The 21,243-nt window shown below is 44.4% G+C and overlaps 1 protein-coding gene across 1 annotated transcript in view; it reads right to left on the minus strand.

Moving 5' to 3' along the window:
• The window catches only part of GLP1R (glucagon like peptide 1 receptor), a 309,769-nt gene that overhangs the window by 222,909 nt on the left and 65,617 nt on the right, over positions 1-21,243 (minus strand). The window contains exon 3 of the mRNA XM_075595108.1: positions 20,297-20,404. Coding sequence (XP_075451223.1) covers positions 20,297-20,404 — 108 coding nt within the window. The remainder of the gene's footprint in view (positions 1-20,296; positions 20,405-21,243) is intronic.

The raw sequence follows: 21,243 nt of genomic DNA on the forward strand, positions 1-21,243 counted from the left end.
ATATGTGGGGCGCCTGCTACGTTCCAAAGGCTGATGGAAAAGACTATCGGAGACATGATTCCCCGGGAGTGTCTGGTTTACCTGGACGACATTATTGTCTTCGGGAAGACCTTAGAAGAACACGAGGAGAGGCTGCTAAAGGTGATAGATCGTATTGGTCAAGAAGGGTTGAAGCTATCACTCGACAAGTGTAGGTTTTGTCACACCTCGGTGACCTACGTGGGACACATCGTGTCTGCCCAGGGGATTGCTACTGATCCAGCCAAGGTAGAAGCTGTGGTGAACTGGCCACGTCCCGATAATGTCACGGAACTGCGGTCCTTCCTCGGTTTCTGTGGGTATTACCGTCGGTTCGTGGAAGGGTACTCTAGTCGAGCTAAACCCCTGAACAATTTGCTGAAGATATACCCTGAAGATACTGGGAGAAAGGCCACGTCGGCCCGTCAACCGTTTGGCGATAAGTGGACGCCTGAGTGTGAACGGGCCTTCCTGAACTTGAAGAAGAGTCTGACTGAAGCACCAGTGCTGGCCTATGCTGATCCAGAACAACCGTATGTCCTGCATGTGGATGCCAGCCTCAATGGGCTGGGTGCTGTCCTGCATCAGAAGCACCCCGAAGGTCTTCGGCCTGTAGCCTACGTCAGCCGCAGTCTGACACCCAGTGAGCAGAGATACCCCGTCCACAAGTTGGAGTTTCTGGCTCTCAAGTGGGCGATCACCGAGAAGCTTCACGATTACTTGTACGGTGTCACCTTCGAAGTAAGGACGGATAACAATCCCCTCACGTACATCAATACGTCGGCCAAATTAGATGCAGCCGGCCACAGATGGCAGGCCGCCCTCAGTAACTACCGCTTCTCCTTGAAGTATAAGCCGGGGCCATTGAATATTGGGGCGGACGCCCTCTCCCGAAGGCCAGGACTACTCGCTACCCCCGATGACGAGGAATGGGAAGAACTTCCCGGCCCAGGAGTGCGGGCTATGTGTAAAACTGCAGCCATAGTTAATGACCAAGTGGCCTTCTCCGAGTTACGAGTGGCCGACTCCTTGGGATGCCAGTCGCAGGCTGTCCCCGCCGCCTACTGCGACCCAAAAGGGATGCACCTCACGCATGACAAGGTGTTCCGGTGGAAAGATCTGGTAGACTACCAAATTCGAGATCCGGTCGCTAGTATCATCAGGCACGCCGTTGAAAAGAGGAACCCAGCCCTTCTGAAACGTGCGCCCAATGACTTGGTGGCATTGCTCATACGAGAATGGGACAAATTTGAAATAGACAATGGCTTGCTCTATCGGGTGGTGCAATACCACAACCACCCGGATAGGAGACAACTAGTCCTACCTAAGAACTTACAATACCTGGTGTTGAAGTCCCTACACGATGAACATGGGCATCTCGGTGTAGAGAAGACTTTTGGGCTAGTCCGAGACCGGTTCTTCTGACCCAAGATGCGGGAAGCGGTGGAACAACACTGCCGCCGTTGTGTCCGGTGCGTTCAACGCAAGACGTTGCCTACCAGAGCAGCTCCCATGGCCCATCTGAAGAGTTCTGGTTCAATGGACTTGGTGTGTATGGACTTTTTATGTATCGAACCTGATAGCCGAGGTATCGGTAACGTGCTGGTCATCACGGACCACTATACCCGATATGCCCAGGCCTTCCCCACAAAAGACCAGAAGGCTATCACGGTCGCGAAAGTGCTATGGGAAAAGTTCTTCGTTCATTACGGTCTTCCAAACCGACTCCACTCTGACCAAGGGCGAGATTTTGAGAGTACTCTGATCCGAGAATTACTTAAAATGCTGAACGTCGCCAAATCCCGGACGACTCCGTACCATCCCGAAGGAGATGCTTTGCCTGAACGATTCAACAGGACCCTGTTGGACATGCTTGGAACTCTGAAGGGACCGCAGAAAACAGAATGGAGTCGTCACGTAGAAACGTTGGTACACGCGTACAACTGTACTCGCCATGAGTCCACTGGGTTCTCCCCGTACTTCCTCATGTTTGGGCGGGAGGCAAGACTCCCCGTGGATGTGCGTCTTCGAGTCTCAACGGATGGGATACACAATGCGACCCATTTCAAGTATGTGCAAAGGCTAAAGGACAGTTTGCAGCGAGCTTACCAACAGGCTGAGAAGTCTACAGCTAAACTGAATGCTGGCAATAAGAGACGATACGACAACAAAGTCAAGTATCGAGAGTTACGTCCTGGGGACGCTGTGTTACTTCGTAATTTGGGAATCCCCGGAAAACATAAACTGGCAGACCGATGGAGAGATGGCGTATATGAGGTAGAGTCACAGATGCCCGGCCTCCCGGTCTATCGCATTAAAGACACAGACGGCCGGGTAAAGGTTTGGCATCGTAATCACCTTCTCCCTATCCCCCAAGTGGGAGACGAAGAAGAAGAAATACAGGCCACACCGCTCAACGGTGAGTCCGATCTATCAGAGGTGGGTCAAGAGACTGTAAATAACGAGACCCACTCTGAAACTCCTGAAGACCCTATGGAGGGACCCTCTCAAAGGGACTATTCCACAGAAGGGGCATCTCCCGGAGGAGCTACGGGTAAGGGGCCCCGTAGGCCAATGCCTACTAAGGTGGCACCAACAGGCCAGCCTTTGGATCCACAGAGCCCGTGCTTTGTGCCTAACAGAGACTGTTCAGAGACATTTCTCCCCCCAAGGGAAGAGGCTGAGCCTCAGGACTGTACTTATTACTCCCCAGAGGGAGTTGCTGAAGAACAACTCCGTAGGAGCCAAAGGGCCAGGTACCCTCCAACTCGGGTAACCTATGATCAAATGGGGGCACCCCAGTATGAGGCTCAGCAGTGGTCTCGGAGCAAAATCCAATCCGTGATTGTGATGCTCACAGAATTGTGTAACATTGTTTAAAGTTAATGCAATGTGCTAAGTTGTATTCGTACCAGATGCATTTTTTATTATATAACGTTTGTGTAAGTTATGTGGTCCAAGCGGGGATGTTGGAGTTTCACCAGGGGGAGGATGTAGCCATGTCCCCCTCGCGCACTCGCCCCCTCCTTGTCCCCCTCGCGCACTCACCCCTCCTTCCCCGTTGCGCGCGTGGTTGTATTGCGGCCGGTTACTAGGGAAGCGGTCGGGCGGTTGCCGGGGACGCGAGCGGCGAGCAGGCCGGTTGCCGGGGACGCGATCGGGCCGTCGCTAAGGCCGCGATCGCGTTGCCACCGGCCCGGCGGCTAGCGGAGCAGGGCGCCGCCATGACAGTGAGCTCGCGCATGCGCAGGAGGCCAGCTAGCGCGGGAGGCCACAGATAGCTCGCGCATGCGCGAGAATAGACGGCCAGCCCCCAGGGTGCATAGGGGCAGAGACACCTGACGCCAGGGAGCCAATAGGGCTGAGGGATTTGCCCGGGAAAGAGGAGATACTTTTCGCGGGGTTTGGCAGTGACACAGTCAGTCAGGATCCGGACCAGCTAGGGGTAAGAGGTGGGTGCAGGGGTCAGTGACCCTCTGCATTAGGCCAGCAGCCCCCAGGCCCCCAGTTAGGTCCTGAGCCACTTAATAGCTTGTGGAGATAGGGACAGGCCCTAGATAGGGATACTGACCCATTTATTGGTAGCTTAGTCAGGGACACAGTGCTAAAGCCGTGCGGCCCTGCGAGGTGGGTTCTGGGCTCAGAACACCATCAAAGACCCTGGGACTAAGGTGATATTATCCGCGCTGGAATTCACCCAACGCGGTGTGGAGGACAACGTCGGATCGGGCAGATCTCCGGTGATATCGCGGTACCCGTGGCTGGAGCCCGGGCAGGTAACCTGCAACTCACGTGCACCAACCAGGCCTATCACCAGACATAGTGGCTGCGCAGTCACACATACACATGCACAGTGGTATTTGACTTTGGGGGTGCAAGACATTTGGGTGGGGGTTACTGGACACAGGGTGGGATCACTCTATGGGAGGTTAGCGTCCGCCGTGACGCCAGAGGTGGTAGCGTCCGCCGTGACGCCCAGGTGGTAGCGTCCGCCGTGACGCCCAGAGTGGTTAGCGTCCGCAGTGGCGCATGATTGTTGTGTTGATGTATGTAGATGTAGTTGGTTATGCAGTAAAGCCAGTCCTGTTTTACCTTAGTTCGCTTTGTGTGGTTGTTTCCTGTGAGGGCCTCCTCCCACTCCGTTGGGATCCCTCCCAGGTGGAGGCGTTGCACCTAGAGATTTATGAGATGTATGTACCCCAGGTTCCCCGTGGCGGAAGCTCAGCCCTCCTGTGAGCCAACAGGTAATGCACCACACCTGAGTAACTTTGCATGTTCCTACACTTCCACAGTATTATCTGCGAGTGGGTGGGGGAATACCCGTTACACATATACTGTCACAAGCTTAAAACTCATCTCTTACCTTCTCTTTAACTTCCATTAACTCTTCATCTTTGGGCTCCTTATCATTCATCTGCATCTATTCAGTTATTGCTCTTATTCAAGTTGATTTTGGTGTATTGTTCTGTATTTGTGCTTTGGATAAAAGCGCTATAAAAATGTAATAAATAAATAAAATAAACCAGCACAGATAAACCTGGGTTTTGGATGATGTTTTAAAGTTAAAAGGACTATTGTTTTTCAAGGTAGTCCCTAAAGGACTAGCAGGTTGTAAGTTGCAGTGTATGTGTGGAGGTGACCGGCAGCAGTAAGGAAACTCACAGGGCATTGCTCAGCTTGCTACGTATGACTAACACGCTTACCTGGATATAACGAGAGACCGACTACAGTATTTATTCATGTCTAAAATCTGAGTGCTAAAAAATATAAGAATCAGATTTAACAAAACGGTTCCAATGTTTCTGTTTCCAGCTACGTGGAACAGACATATTGCTCCCTATTTCATATGTTATGAAGCTGTCTTGTCCCTGCAGAATAGTTAAATTCCAATGACTGTATATTATATAGGGGCCAATGACATTCATATATCACCTCTTCTCCTGTCTGGCCAGTCTGTTACCTGGGCAGAGATGAATTAACCACAAAACCAATATTGCCGATTTATATTTTTATGAACTCCCTATTTTAAAAGAGTTTATTTTAGCAGAGATTCTTTATATTGAGATGGCACAGAAGCTTTTTATAGATATTCACGTGCATAAACTTTCAAGACCTTGAAACAAAATACCAAACATAGTCAAATGTCAGAAGTAAAGAGCAGGTTTTGTGGTGTGGAAAGCTAAATATATAACAGCCTATATAAGAACGTTTCTATTCATTTCACATCCTGTAAAACCGCTGGCTCAATATGTCTTGTTTTATGTTTTCGTTAATCCCTTTAAAGTTATTGCATATTGTAAATACACTAGGCCAATTATTTTTCTCTCTGCAGATTTCCTATGCTGCTAGTTTTCTTCAGTGAGTATTCCCTGAATAGGTATTTTCCCAGATCGGTGCATAGCAGGTTCTTCTTACAGTTAGGAGCAGAAATTACCATGTGAATCCATGTAATGGTAGCTAAAGGTATTCTAACGGAACAGTGTAGGATGGTTAAAGTATGTCGTTCTCTGCATGGTATATTCATTCAAAGGGGCATTTCCACCCATCAGAAAGTCCTTATGTGCATTCAACCTCCTTAGATTTCTATTATGAAAGCAATCCCACTGATTGAGCGCTATTTCTGACTGCTTTGAGACTCACTTTCTGTACTTGATTGTTAGGAGGCAGTGTAAATGACCCCTGCAAAGAATGGACGAGTTAAAGCTGGCAACCACTGATTGGCACTGTGTCAATGAAATGAGGGATACAATCCCATTATCTTTAATAAATGTAACACCAGGATGGGCTGGTTACCCACTCCAGGAAATAAAAGTTGATTAATTCACATTCCGAAAATCAAATGTTAAGTCAAAATTGCTACGAGAATACTAATTGGTTCCTCCAGTTTACTATTTTTATAACTTTTTCCTCCACAATATTACAAAGATACGCCCTTTCCTATGTTGCTCGACTGCTAAAACTCTGACTCAGGCCCTCATTCTCTCTCGTCTCAATTACTGTAACCTCCTGCTGTCCGGCCTTCCTTCCTCTCACCTGTCTCCCCTACAATCTATCTTAAACGCTGCTGCCAGAATCACTCTACTCTTTCCTATATCTGACTCTGCGTCTCCCCTGCTGAAATCCCTCTCCTGGCTTCCTATCAAATCCCGCATCTCGCACTCAATTTTCCTCCTCACTTTTAAAGCTTCACACTCTTTTGCCCCTCCTTACATCTCAGCCCTAAAACAAACAAAGAGCAGCGAAGTTCTTTGTACTCAGTCGCTAAGCTTAAAGTTCGTGTTGCAAATGTTCATACAAATTACATTAAAAAAAAAAAAAAAGCCACAGGTTTTTCTGAACGCGTCCGCACAGATTTGTACTTGCAAAGATTTGCCAATTTTGCGGCAAAATTGAAAATTGCCGATCTCTAGTCACATGGAACATTGAAAATAGGATTTGAACCAAGTTCATCAACTACAAGCAGTAACGAAACGACCATGTGCAGCCAGTTCCGCTGCACCAGGACCCAGACTATTCACTAGTTCCGCCCCTGACTACAAGTTCAGTGTTCTGATCACACACGCCTTGAATCCCTTTCTCGTTGCAGTACAGTAGATGGACAGAACGTCCTTGGACGATCAAGGACATTCTGGAGCAAAGCTGACACTGGCATGTGTAAGGTAGTTTGCTCCAACTACTCACTCCTCCTATTAACTCCAAGCAAATTGCAAGGTGGCATAATACCTTGCATGTTGGGGAGAGTCCATAGGAGGAGTTAGGGAGGAGTGGTATAAAATACATATTATAGTCGGATGTATGAAATTCTGCATCTGCATGTTTCTCCTAAGTGCGGTAAAAAAATCTTGCATGCCTGCAGAGGTGTAGACGTCCCAGACCAACAGTCTGCCCCAGCTAATTTAGTTAGCAAGTTTCTTATATTTGACACATCTGTGAGAAATAAACTGTCCATTAAGTCATAGCAAACTTATCGTTGCATCCTAGGCCTGTCAAACATGCAGCCTGCATGTGGCCCAGGAAACGTTGTCATGCGGCTGGCCAGGTACAGTATGGACATTTTCCAGGTGCCTGGTCGCCTGGGCCCTTCATATTGTGTCCCTGTCCTGACCTCTCAGCCACCGCCACGACTGGCAATAGCAGCAATGTCAACCTCCAAGGATGGGAATCAATGAGATTTGGGTGGTTGACATACTAATGGAAACGTACCGACTGAAATCAGTGAGACTCCACTGAAGTCTATGAGATGCTGATGCTTAAAATCAGTGAGACTCACAGAAAGCCAGTGAGAACTGACATGTCTGCTTTGAGCCTCATCAAACCAAAACAACGAGTAGGTAGCCATAGCTTGATATAATACTGCACGAGTTTCCTACCTTTTGCTACCAGAGAGACTAGCAAGTAATGCAACATTTTGTACAGATGTAGCGAGCCGCAGTTGAGAAAGCTTAAAGCCGCAGCTCCGGTGATAGTGCTACCGCGGTGGAGCTGCAGGGGGTCCATACTTCTGAATTGCCCTCCACAGTGATAATCCTCTGGTATCGCATTTGCCGTCCTGCGTTTTAGGCTGCACTTATAGTGCCGTCGCCGGTGACGGCGATGGTGATGTCATGCTGCAGTCGCTGAAAAAATCAAATTGACTTGACTTCCAGCAATCGCGACCAATCCGTCGCGTTGCTTCTATTATAAGCGCACGCGATGGCGGAAATACATTTATTTTGCAGCGAAGTCGCGTCGCCGGCACTATAAGTGCAGCCTCATCCCGGTGTCAAAAACAATAAGTCTAGCTACACCTGTACCTGGCTGCTAAGGAGAATAGCTTTTTCCTGTCAATGGTGAAACTATACTCTTGAAAATGCCTCTAAGGGTTAATATATTTGTCATTTGCATCATTAACATTGGTGGGTTTTTTTATAACCAGTAAAATATTTCCTTCGTACCATGTCACAATGTAATAATTAGGGGGTTCAAATAATGCTTCTCCGAAGGACACAGCCCAAATATAACCTTATGCAGAATGTGCTCGTCACTGGCCAAGAAGTGAAAGGAGACACCATGTAATGCACAAATCAAATATGGACACTCAGGCGTATCTCAAGTTTTAAGTCTTGTATTTATACAACAAGAAGGGGTTAGCAAAGCAGCAGAGATATGCAGCAGGACAGTAACATTGTTCAAATATAATGACAAAATACTCCACTAGGCTTCAATTCTAATTCATTTTATGATTCAATTTGTTTTATTTAGGGCACAGTGTGAATGCTGCAGGAAATGTCTAATTTACATCTATAAGCTCAGGGGCTAATTAATATATGCTCACGATGGCTGGAAGGGCACCGCAGAAAATACCCACCTAAGCACAGTCTCACAGGAAGGAGTAATTGATGACACTGATGGATGCCTTTGATGAATATTCCTATGTAACGGGGTATACACACTGACCATGCACAGTTTGTTAGATGCTATTTATCAAGATCTAAAAAATTATGTTTTTTTTCTAAATTGATGCTAAAAGACTTGGCATCTACGGAGCAAAATACATAGCATGTTTCTGTTTTCCTGCTCATATCAGTGTGTGCTTTGCCAGTGGTTATATGGTGGTTGACAAGTTGCTTCATTCCTTGGTAATACGCTGAGATTAGTGTTCTTGGCATTTCTCTATTAGATACTAGTTGTGAGAGTTTGTAATCCCTTTAACTGACAGATCTGTGTCCAATGTCAAAACCTTCCTTAACAAGTTCCATACATTGGATGTGGATGCAAGCAGACAGAGTTATGGAAGTTTGACATCTGTCCAATATTGCATTTCAAAAGCTTGCTACAGTACTGAGCCTCCATGTGGTTCTTAAGAAGTCCCTACTCGAAGGCTCATATAGTATCTTTAACACACACCTATCATTTAGCATCTGTGCAAAGGCAGTGGGTATTGCTCCTGAGAGTAGACCAGCAGTTACTGTAGAGTTATGATTATTCACATGCAGTAATTTTGCTACATCAGTCAGAGAGCCGCATCATGTAGCCAAAGTGCGGTTGTAAGAACAAGGAATACAAACACTAACACCACCATGACACCAGTAAAGTATCCGGCCGCTCCTCATCTTACTGTGCATCACAAAACTGGAACATTCTACCGGAGACTCTCACAGCCACCACCAGTCTAAGTTCTTTCAAAACTAAAGCTGTCTCACCTTTTAATCTGGTCTATAACTGTTACATACGCCTAAAATATATATTATCTCTAACTGTGCATGCAATGTCATGCATATACAGTATAAGTGATTGTCACGGAGACCAAGACTTATACACAAATTAATACCGGTATTCTGCCCTGAGCTCACAAGTTGGGTAAAATAAATTTTAATTTATTTCTTTTCAGACAGACACATAAATCTTCACAATATACACAATAAAACACTTACTGGGATGGGGAAATGAAAACAAAATGTCATTGGAACTAAACAAAGTCTCTGGGCACCCCTGCGAGTGGCTGCACAAAAGGATCCATGTAGCAGTTCCTGGCTAGGGCGCAACTTGCCAGCCCTATATCTCAGCCAACAGGAAAAAGTTTGTTCAGTCCTTACAGGGTTCGTTCGGGAATCCTTAGTTTTAATGAAATCCAGAAGAGGGGGATGATCCTTGGTTACGATATTATTAACCCCAGATACTCCGGAACCGCAGACGCTGGAACTTGGTCAAATTGTTGTTAAAATCAGGTGAATCTGACTGGGACTGGGCTGCAGGCATTTTTATAGGGTTCAGGGTCCTATACTTAACATATGTACCCAATACCGCCCGTGGCAATATTTTCCTCACCTATCCCCGACTTGCCAGTACTTCGCAGAAAGGGCAGGAGTTGCCTCCCGGTTCGCACGGAGCATGTGTCAACTTCACACGAGCTCCTTAGCATACCAGGGTCAGCCTCTGACCTGCTGACACTGAGTCGGGGTTTGGCCACCAAGTGTGAAGTACTCATACTTTACACCAGTATCTGGCACTCACAATATCCGGCCCTCCTAACACCTAGGATTGCTGAGACTTTTCAACTCTGGACTTCTCATAGACATTGAGGCACCCTCTCTGCAGGGTGTCTCTGAAGCACGGAGTTGAGAAATCCCTCAGTTCATTCACCCTTAGCATATTTGCATGCTAAAGGATTTTTTTCCAGGCTCACAGGAAAAGTTTTCCTGTCTTCACATTTAAAACCAACAGTTTAAACACAGTTTATTAATACAGTATTTTCTGCTTGTGCCACTAGTATAAACTTTATATGTGTGTGTATGGTTTCTTTATGCCTCACTGTACTCCAAAAATTAGAGTGTAAGCTTATTCCGTTCGCAAGTTAGCTTATTTAATTGAACGGGCTATTATGTGGTTTTGCAATTTAACCCAATTCTCACGTCAATTGACTTTTCCTCTTTCAAGTTATGAAGCTAACAAGGTAGCGGATACATTTTGACAGAAACCACTTCAGCTAGAACGCAAACCACTTACTCACCTAACCTTGCGGTTTGTGAGGTCGAAAGCTTAGAAAGTGATCCCTATACTTTCAACGCGGCCACTCATCTTGCTTCCCTGTAAAACTGCACATTCCCAGACTGAGGGAGGCAAGACAGACCCACAGAAGGGTGCTAAAGTACTTCCAAAAAGGCAAGCTAAAGCTTAGCACCCTTTTGTGGATCTGGACATTATATCAATGTTGTTTTTATGTTCTTTAACTCTGCATACATTGATCAGTATTATATACAAATAAAATAATTAGATTGTCTGTCCCCTTGGCTTCTCATCATAAATAGTTTTAACTACACGCATTTAATTTTAGTGTCAATAGTAATGCATTTTCCTTTACTAGAGACTCCAGTTGGAGATTTATTGTTTTTATTTTTCACCAACCTAAATTATTGCCCCCTGTTTAATCAAAAAGATGAACCCAGCTTACAATTTATAAACTGGCGACATTTTTAATACCATGAATTAAAAAAAATTCCATTATTGAAAGCAGGTGGTAAAAAAATAAATAAACAATATATCGTGTGCACTTTGTTCTGTGTGGTTCTGTGAAGAAAATGTATTGCATTATACATTCATCCATAGAACACTGAACAAAACAAGCAATTCAATCTATCCTTAGAAACATAATCATAAAAAAGGCCACGAAAGAGACATGCCGGTGGAGAACATTATTACGGTTTCCAGAGTAACCCTACAAGCACCATATGCTACTGCATCATTGTGATGCAAAACTCAATTAAATTTGCAGTAACAGGACTTTGTTGTACCATGTTCAAACACATCATTACCAGGATCATCCTTGGGCAGGACACATCTGCTCATATAATCAGCTGTATGGCATGTCATAAGCAGAGTGTTACAGTAGATCTTATAGTGTGATGTTTTATTGGATTACCTAATAATCTGATATTCATGGTGCCTGAAGGTTCAATATGGGAGAATATTTCTAAAGTATCTTGTAAATTACAGATGAGTCACCTTTTAGATGACGAAGAAGTGTGAACATATATAGAAGATGAACAACCTTAAAACTGTAGGGTTGGTATATCTGAAAAAGTCGCCAGAAGATTCACTTTGTGTGATTTTGAACCTCATGTACAGTAAAACCCCATACATTTATATATTTTTTAAAAGCTACAAAAAACAGTGACTGGGACATTTAAACTTGCAGGAGATATCGGAACCACATAATGGGGTCTTTACCTCCGGAAACAGGGGGTCCCCAGGTCTGAAAGTAATGCGGTACAGCTCCGGAGACCCCTTGCTTCAATCCTACTGTATTTATTACAAATACACATTTAATTAAAAATGTGAAAGAGCTATGTGGGGAGACAGAGAGAGGGACAAATTCTCTCTGCTCTCATTGGGCATCTTTTCCAGACTGGTGTGACCCGGTGGAATTAACGCAGCAGGAGTCCCATTCAGAAGCAGGGACACCCGCTGCATTTTAATCCTCATGGGAAATTGGTGTACTGAGATTTTAGGCATGGGATTTGCGATTGGGCCGCGGTTAGGCTCCATTCAGCTGCAGTTTCCTGGCACCCAAAATGTAGTTAAATAATACTCCATCTATATGCTGAAGACGGAATATACTTAAAACTTGATCTGTTGATGGCCCCTCTGGTCTTGAGTTTGCCACCCCTGAACTAGATGGATGTTCCGTATAATCTCTCTAAGGGTAATGGAAATACCAACCAGTTCCCCGGTATGAACAAAAGGGTAACTCTTCAAGACCAACTGTAGGATATCATTGTGCTGATTAATTTTAACTGTAACAGTAATATCTGCTGAATCACATCCACTCAATAACAATGTATTCATAGGGGGCTCATGGAAAACGTGTTAATATTGATATCATCTTTACTATTTAACTGATGGTTAAATCTTTCTCAACCCCCCTTCTTCACGACCGTATGACTGTTTGCGTAATGAGCAAGTTGGCAAACTATGCGGAATGTGCAATTTTTTGGTGCAAAACTGGGCATTTACACACACATGTTAACTTTTGTGTACATTTCCTGAAAAATATTTATTAAGCCCATTTGAAGATATTCGTAAATCTCTAGTTGTGACCATGTGGTCATGACACATCCCCCGTCTCGCAGAAAGGAAGAGGAGGGTCTTCCTTGTTTTGCATTTACCACTTCTGAAGAACAGTGAATGCTTTCTCCCATACGAAACAACCAAGGAAACAATAAACCACAAGTGTTCCCAGCATGCAAACGGAAAGAACAGATAGTAAATGGATCAGCCAAAAGTAAGTATTTAATGATACACAAATGATGCAAAAAATGGTCAAACAAAGACCAAAAAAAGAAAGCACTATGTGCCAGGGCAGGGACAAGGACAGGGAAGGGGAGAGGGAAAGAAAAGGGAAAACACGGGGAGTTAAAAGTCCAGGGCAAGGGGGGCAACGTCACGTTTCGGGGTATAGAAACCCCTTCTACAGGCCTGTTCCCAGGTAGACCATAGTCACCTGGTACTTCCATAAACCCTGCAACAATGTCCCTAGAAGACACAGTGACAATCTATTACTGAATATCCCAACAGAATGAAGGTAGGCTGTGAGGTACAAGACTCAGACCAACTAACCCTAAGTGAGTAACAGGGAAACCGGAAGATAAGGGTCTGAACCTAAAAGGTATATATCAACACTATAAAGGCTATCTAAGTAGCAGTGGAATTAGCTGGAAAAGCAGGGTGCTAAAGGGTTACTGACCCATGCTAGAGAGCCTATGGAGACAAGGAATATACAGACCTCACATAAGACAAGATAAAGGCAGAGAGACCAATGTAAATGCACCCACATACAGAGAGAAAGAACATACTTTGAGTCCAGTAAATGCAGGAAATGTCCAATGGCAAAAAACAGGTTGGTGATGTCTGAGAGCCTTAAAGCGGCGTGGCCTGATTACGTCATGGCTGGCAGGCAGTGCTCATGAGATACAGCTCCCCAATGCACAGGCACTCCCGGGGGCGGAACTAACACATAGAATGTGTTTTCTCGGTACCCCCAAAAAAGGTTGCTTTCGGTGCTGCAGCTGCAGCCAGTGTGACAGCATGCCTTTATGGAAGTACTTTAGCACCCTTCTGTGGGTCTTTCTTGCCTCCCTCAGTCTGGGAATGTGCAGTTTTACAGGGAAGCAAGATGAGTGGCCGCGTTGAAAGTATAGGGATCACTTTCTAAGCTTTCGACCTCGCAACCGCAAGGTTAATTGATTAAGTGGTTTGCGGTCTAGCTGAAGTGGTTTCTGTCAAAATGTATCTGTTACCATTTTAGCTTCTTAACTTGAAAGGGGGAAAGTAAATTGACGTGAGAAGTGGGTTAAACCGCAAACCACATCATAGCCCGTTCAATTAAATAAGCTAACTCGCGATAGGAGTGAGCAAGCACTCTAATTTTTGGAGTGCAACTGGGAATAAAGAAACCATACACACACATATAAAGTTTATAGTAGTGGCACAAGCAGAACATTAATGAACTGTGTTATGATGTTGGTTTTAAATGTGAAGACAGGGAAACTTTTGTCTGTGAGCCCGGGAAAAATCCTTTACCATGCAAATATGTTAAGGGTGAATGAACTGAGGGATTTCTCAACTCCGTACTTCAAAGGCACCCTGCAAAATGGACACCTCAATGTCTATGAGAAGTCTGGAGTTGAAAAGCCTCAGCAATCCTAGGTGTTAGGATGGCCGGGATGTTGTACAGTATGTGCCAGATACCGGTGTAAAGTATGGGTACTTCACACTTGGTGGCCAAACCCCAGACTCAGTGTCACCAGGTAAGGGGAGGGTCCTGGTATGCTAAGGAGCCTAGGTGTGAAGTTAACGCCTGCTCCGTGCAAACTGAGACGCAACTTCTGCCCTTTCTTCCGACTACTGGCAAGTCGGGGATAGGTGGGAGAAATGTTCCCACGAGCGGGATTGGCTGTGCATGTTGGGAATAGGACCTTCCACCCTATAAAAATGCCTGCTGGCCAGTCCCAGTGAGATTCGTCTGATTTAACAACAAATGAACCAAGTTCCAGCATCAGCGGTTCCAGAGTGTGAGGGGTAAATAATATCGTAACCAAGGATCATCCCCCTCTTCTGGAATTCGTTAGAGCTAAGGGTTCCCAAACAAAGCCTGTAAGGACTGAACAAACTTTTACCTTTTGGCAGAAATATAGGGTGGCAACTTGTGCCCCTAGCCAGGAATTGCTACACGGATCCTTTTGCGCTCGCACTTGCATGCGAGCAGGGGTGCCCAGAGACTTTGTTTCGTTCCAAGGACAATACATTTCGTTCCCCTATCCCAGTAAGTGTTTTATTAAGTGTATATTGTGAAGATTGTGTCTGTCTGAAAAGAAATAAATTACAATTTATTTTACCCAACTTGTGTGCTCAATGCAGAATCCCGGTATTAATTTGTGCATGAGTCTTGGTCTCCCGTGACAGTAGGGTAGGCCTGCAATGTGCTGTGTTAGAAGAGGTAGGGTAGGCCTGCAATGTGCTGTGTTAGAAGAGGTAGGGTAGGCCGGCAATGGGCTGTGTTAGAAGAGGTAGGATAGGCCTGCAATGTGCTGTGTTAGAAGAGGTAGCATAGGCCTGCAATGTGCTGTGTTAGAAGAGGTAGGGTAGGCCTGCAATGTGCTGTGTTAGAAGAGGTAGGGTAGGCCTGCAATGTGCTGTGTTAAAAGACTTTACACAGCCCAGTAACCAAGCAGCTGTAAAAGCAGAGAATGGCAGCAGACGGATGACGCCTGTCGGCTGCCATCAATGGTTGTCCGCCTTTGAGGCGACGCAGATGTAAGCAGAAGAGGTTCTGAATTAATTCATTTGGCTTTCAAATTCCTTTGTCCAGTCATAAACACTGCAGGGGTTGGCAAAACACATTGCAGCAAGATATCCCAGATGTTTAACCGTTAGCATGCTTGTTCTGTGCAGAGGGAAGCAGCTCTTGGGGAACCCTTTCAGACGTCCACCTCGGACATGACATCTGTTACAAAATCCATAGTATTTATTCATCTATAGCATCACCCTTGGTGAAGACTTAGTTACAGATGTAGCACGTGACATTGCTCCCTCATATAACACAACATATCCTGGTATAAAGGAAGTTTCCATACGAGTCAATGCCAGTGTCGGTGGAAGAATATCACACTTCCCCAGGTGGAAGACACCTTACAGCCCATACGAGTGAATGGGCAGAAAGTGGTCTTCAAGCACTGGAATCTTAAGGCATAGTCACACTTAGTCAACATGGCCCAAAATCCGCTACGTCTATATTATTACTTTACGATCTAACCACCTCCTCCCATTTCTCCTCCTCTACTACCTATCCCGAGGATGAGCTCTCAGATTAATGTTGGCTCAATTCAAATCACAAGGATAAGAAAAGCTGGAGTTATCCACACTTCACTGCTGCTTCAATAACATTTCCTCTCTGGGTTGCAATAGTAACCAATCCAAAATGGTACAGAGGAATTAGCATTTGGACGGCAAAAAGACACAATTAAACATCATTTACAACCTACTGAGAGAGATTTTGAAAGTACTAATAAGGAATATGTGCAGAGGGGCACCATATTTTTTACTGTAATGTTTGCTTCACAAGTGGAGTGCAAAAAACAAAGCAGTTGCATGCGGTGTTGAAGACTGGGATCATTATAGTATCAAAGCATAATGGTGTCTCCCCACGCATGGCTAGCTAAAGAAATCATAAAGCAGAGCTAAAATGATGTCATTAATGATTTACTTCATTGTTTACATAAACTAACCTTCCTAATTACCAATACTCAGCGGGGAATGTTTTAAGAAATGTTGCTGTGTAATTAGGTTGCTTTTAATACCAAGTTGCGTACACTGTCTTTGTATGATTCCTTTTGTTGTTTATTGATAATTTAGATAGTAGCATTCCTTAATATGTATCCTATCTCAACAGTAGCTTGTGCTTCACAAACCTGTAAATCTGAATTAATTGCATGAATACTTTGTAGTGCCAAAGTGGGACAACAAAACTGAATTAGATTTATCATGTAAAAATATTCCAATTAATCGGGTGCAGAAGTTTTGCACCATTTTCCCCCAGTGTTGCAGCCAGAAGACTGCCTAGGATTCCAAATACAGTATTGCTAATATCGGCTTGGTATGTACATATCATTGTATTTTTATACCGCCAACCATGTAACGTGGCGCTTTACAATATTATAATAGGAGGCAAATAATGTACATTGCAAACAATGGGAATATGTGTAACAGGTAAATGAAAACATAAGGCTAGAGGGGACCCTGCCCCAAAGAGCTTACAATCTAAGGGTTATGTTGGGAGGCTTGCAGACACAGGAGTAAAAATTGCATTAGATGAAGTGCAGACAGGGGAGGTGAAATACATCTGGAGTTGATTTAGTGTGTTACATACATATGCCAAAAAGCAGACTGTATTGATAGTCTGTAATGTCAGCAGGAATAGAGCAGCCAGGCTCTCTATCCTCCCGCAGTACTAATGGGGTCTATGTATCAAGCACTTGTGACACAAAACCGGTGAAACGATTATAACGAGATGTATCACATTATGCGTCTCTATAAGACATTATTTTTCCATCACAGGTCTCTGCTCACCATGTTTATAAACGAACGGTAAACAAATAATGTTATACTTATAGCCCAGATTTTCTTAATGTCAATAAATGGCAGCGTGTATTTATGTAATCTGCAGAGCAAATGAACAACCATAGTGTAGTATAATAATGCATTTAGCCTTTAACTGATGTGTTTTGCAGAAGTATGTGTGCTTTTATGTAGGTTACAGGGTTGTAGGTGTGGCTAAAAGCTCCGCCCATTGCGCCTTTGTGCCGCATCTCCTCCTCCACAGACTGGTGGTAATCACCATTCTCCCTTCATGTAACTTCTAATCACAGAAAAGCCTGCTATAGATAAGACAACTTTTTTTATACAGTTTTCATCCAAAATGTCATGATAACAAAATGATATATTAAGTATTTTAATCAATCTGGTACGTCAGGGGTTAAACGGTGGTTAGAAATTGTGTTAAAAATACAATAATTGTTTTTATGACAGGTCAAGACCCTTCCTGTGTCTGTGCTGACCAACAAAGACGGCTTTATTGGAGGAATATCACTGATGGTCCACTAAAAGTGACGTACAGTTTAGAAGGCTGGGGACACAAGCCAGATCCTGGGCTGTCAGGCTCAAAGAAGTCTGTAACATTCTGTGAATATCCCCTGTGCATCACATAGAGTGGTGACAATCAGGTCACCACTGAGCTGGAGGGCTGTATTAAAATAAAAATAAAAAATATGCAGAGACCCTCGTGGAGAGTACAGGAGTATTACTGATGAGCAGCACAACAAACAGGATTCGTATTCCCAATTTGTTTTTCTCACAGATTTATTGCAGTTCACTCAAGTATTTTCTGTGTAGTGTCTATATGTGCAGTCTATTGCTCCACTAGAAGAGAGCATTCTCTTAGGCTAATATAGTATTAGGGTCAGTTCATTTGGGTTTAACTCATGTATCTTTGTATTCTTCTGATAACGATGTTATTCTAACTTTGTACCCTAAATTAACTGTTTGCACGCTTTGTATAGAGTAAAGTACTTTTCAGGCACATTTTTCTACAACAGATGTGTGTGTTAAGTGCATAGTTTTTCTTTAATAAACAGAGACCTTAGACCCTGGCAGATAGATACATATTTTAGTTGCATATTTATTTGGTGGTGGAAGTGGGAATTATTGCAATCGAGTAAGGGGTTAATATTAACTAATTTGAAGTGCCTTGAAGAGACAAAAGGTGAGTTGGCTGGTTTAGCCATTGCATTAACCCTGGTTGCATGTATAACTCACGTGCTCACAAGTGTGCTGTTCATGACAGATTGTATATTGGGACGGATTGAAGATATTACTCATTTGAGGTGTCATTGTGGAAGTTGAAAGGTGGGCCAGCTAGATAGCTGTGTATTAACCCTTGTCCCATATACAGATCACATATATAAAGGTCACATGCTCACAGGTATGCCGTACGTGACAAGAAATAATAAAATAAGCCTAAATAGATACCTGGATACTGTATCCACAGAGTGCTGCTATAGTATAGTAAACATTACTATAAAAGGTATTCTAAAAAGCTGGGTTAGATTCACTAAACCTACGCAATTAAAGTAAATTGTACAAGCAAAATTCAACCTGTTCCTTATACAACTTTCGTAAAGTAGCAGCAAAATTACTTCTGTGTTTGTTAAATTAGTTTAACTTGTACATTTGGTCTTTTTATAGTTTAGAGCAGGAGTGGCCAACTCCAGCCCTCAAGGGCTACCAAAAAGTCATGTTTTCGGGATATCCCTGCTTCAGCACAGGTGGCTCAATAAGGGGCTCAGTAATTATGATAGAACCACCTGTGCTGAAGCATGGATATCCTGAAAACCTGACCTGTTGGTGGCCCTTGAGGACTGGAGTTGCCCCCCCCCCTCCCTTTTATAGTATAATAACACATAACTTTTCTCAAGCTGCTTTATGTCAGTTCAGAGAACAGTCCGTTTTGGATATGGACTTTGAGAACGCCCTAATGATGTACTGTAGTGCCGACGAGTATTCTAAAACAAACCTGGGGCAATCACCAAGAAGACCCAGGTACATGCTGGGTACATGCTGGGTACATGCTGGGTACATGCTGCAACATTTCAGTGACATTTCTCCAGACAGACTAATGGCCCATCGGATTAACAGCAGGGGTCCCTGTCAGTCCCATCCAAACTGAATAGGACTGCCAGAGACCCCTGCTGTGTTAATTCGATGGGCCATTAGTCTCTGCAGAAATGTCACTGAAATGTTGCAGCATATACCCAGCATGTACCCAGCATGTACCCAGCATGTACCCAGCATGTACCCAGCATGTACATGGGTCTTGCTGGTGATAGCCCCAGATTTTCCAAGGCAAGTTTAAGGCAAGTTTTAGAACACTCGTCGGCGCACCTGTATAAGGTTATGTTATGGGCACCTGCTTGTTTTTAAAGGGCAGGTTCAGCCTAATAACTCCAGCCCGCGTCTCCATGTCCGTTTCTGGCAACCGCGGCTTCCATGCACCATGTCATCCCTCCTGGAGAGATCACATGAAGCAGGAGTGCACTCTGGTACCGGCAGAACCCGGCAGAACCCGGCAGAACCCGGCACTGTATAACTTATTCTGTTGCTTGGACTAGAGAGAGAAATAAATTGTTCCCCTAAGAAATATATTTTGGGTAATTGTATGCATATAAGAACCCTTCAGACGTATAGTGCTTCAACTTATGGGGAAAAAATGGATGTACAGATTGTGTACAGCTGCTTATTCATAATTAAACCCATGTTCTGAAGGTAACCAAACTCTTAAAGTGCCTTATTGCTTGAGCACCCAATTTTACAAGATTGCAGTCTTTAATCACATAACCCAAGAAGTTATAGATTGACATTTAAATTGCTCTACAGCAGTGGTCCGCTCATTTTGCCATGTCGGACATTTTATTTTACTTCTGTCTATATTTTTTAATTTAATATATTTAAAAAAAAGATGAATTTGTGTTATAATGCATTGTTATACAGTATAATGCTAAAAGCTGGGGGGAAAAACACATAAGCCTTACCTCATCAATAGGGATGAGTTTGTTATTGAGTCACAATACATTTAAATTAAGCTCCCCACTTCAGTTCCTCAAAGGTTTGAAAAACACTTGTTTGCAGCACTGTATAATCTGCACATTGTAACAAGTAGATGCGATTGATGTGTGTAGCAGCATCTTACCTGTGTTTGCCCAGGGGAGATACCAGGGGCAGGTCACATTTACATATGTGCCAGGGACTCCATCAGGCCAGCAGGCGAAATCATCAAATGTTCCGTTACAAAACATGCCTGTGGGGAAGCAGAGAACAGTGTCAGGCACCGCTTTATAAATGTGCATATCACCGGAGGAAGCCTCAGAGAGACGTGTACTGTAGATGGGAAAAACTGCAGTGAACATAGGAGATCAGGAAAAAACTGCCTGGACTTTGTCAAGTTGGTGTTATATTGAAGCACACATATCTTTATTGTACGAAGAGCTCAATTTGGCAGTGACAGGGTTAAAATGATACCTGAATAGCTTTTCCCCATTGTTCAAAAACATTGTGCCGTCTTGCATTTAGGGGAAGAACAACTGCTTTCTGAGTCCTTTTGCTGCCATTGCTTTGCAACGCATCACAGGCCCCTTTGGGCCACATGTTTCGAGAGTGTCCATATTTGTCCCGGCACAAACTGGGACGAATGTCACGCAAACGCAGCCGATGCTCGCCGACTGTGCATGCACGAATGGTGGGCGCCAACTGCGCATGCGCGTAGAGCCCTTGCTGATCGCACATGCGTGGCCAGGGGGATAGAAAACAGGGACGGCACTCCAAAAAAGTTGGGACAGTAGCCTAAAAACCAGGACTGTCCTGGCTAAACTGGGACATCTGGTCTCCCTACGTTTCCTTTCACTGCAGGGACGTCGCAGCCGTGGTTAGAAGCTGCTCCTCCCTCCTCTCCGGTCAGCTGCTTAATGGTGGAGCTCTGATTTATACTGTCACACTCCTCTCCTTACATTGGCTTAGGTACTTTAGTGATTAGCACAGGAAAGGAGCCGTATTTATCAGCGCACTGTCATTAAGCAGCTGAAAAAGCAGGGAGAAGATACGAAAATCTCCGCTCCATCTGTACTGGGGAGAGACGGTGAG

Source organism: Ascaphus truei, chromosome 4, assembly GCF_040206685.1.
Source record: "Ascaphus truei isolate aAscTru1 chromosome 4, aAscTru1.hap1, whole genome shotgun sequence".
Classification (NCBI taxonomy): domain Eukaryota; kingdom Metazoa; phylum Chordata; class Amphibia; order Anura; family Ascaphidae; genus Ascaphus; species Ascaphus truei.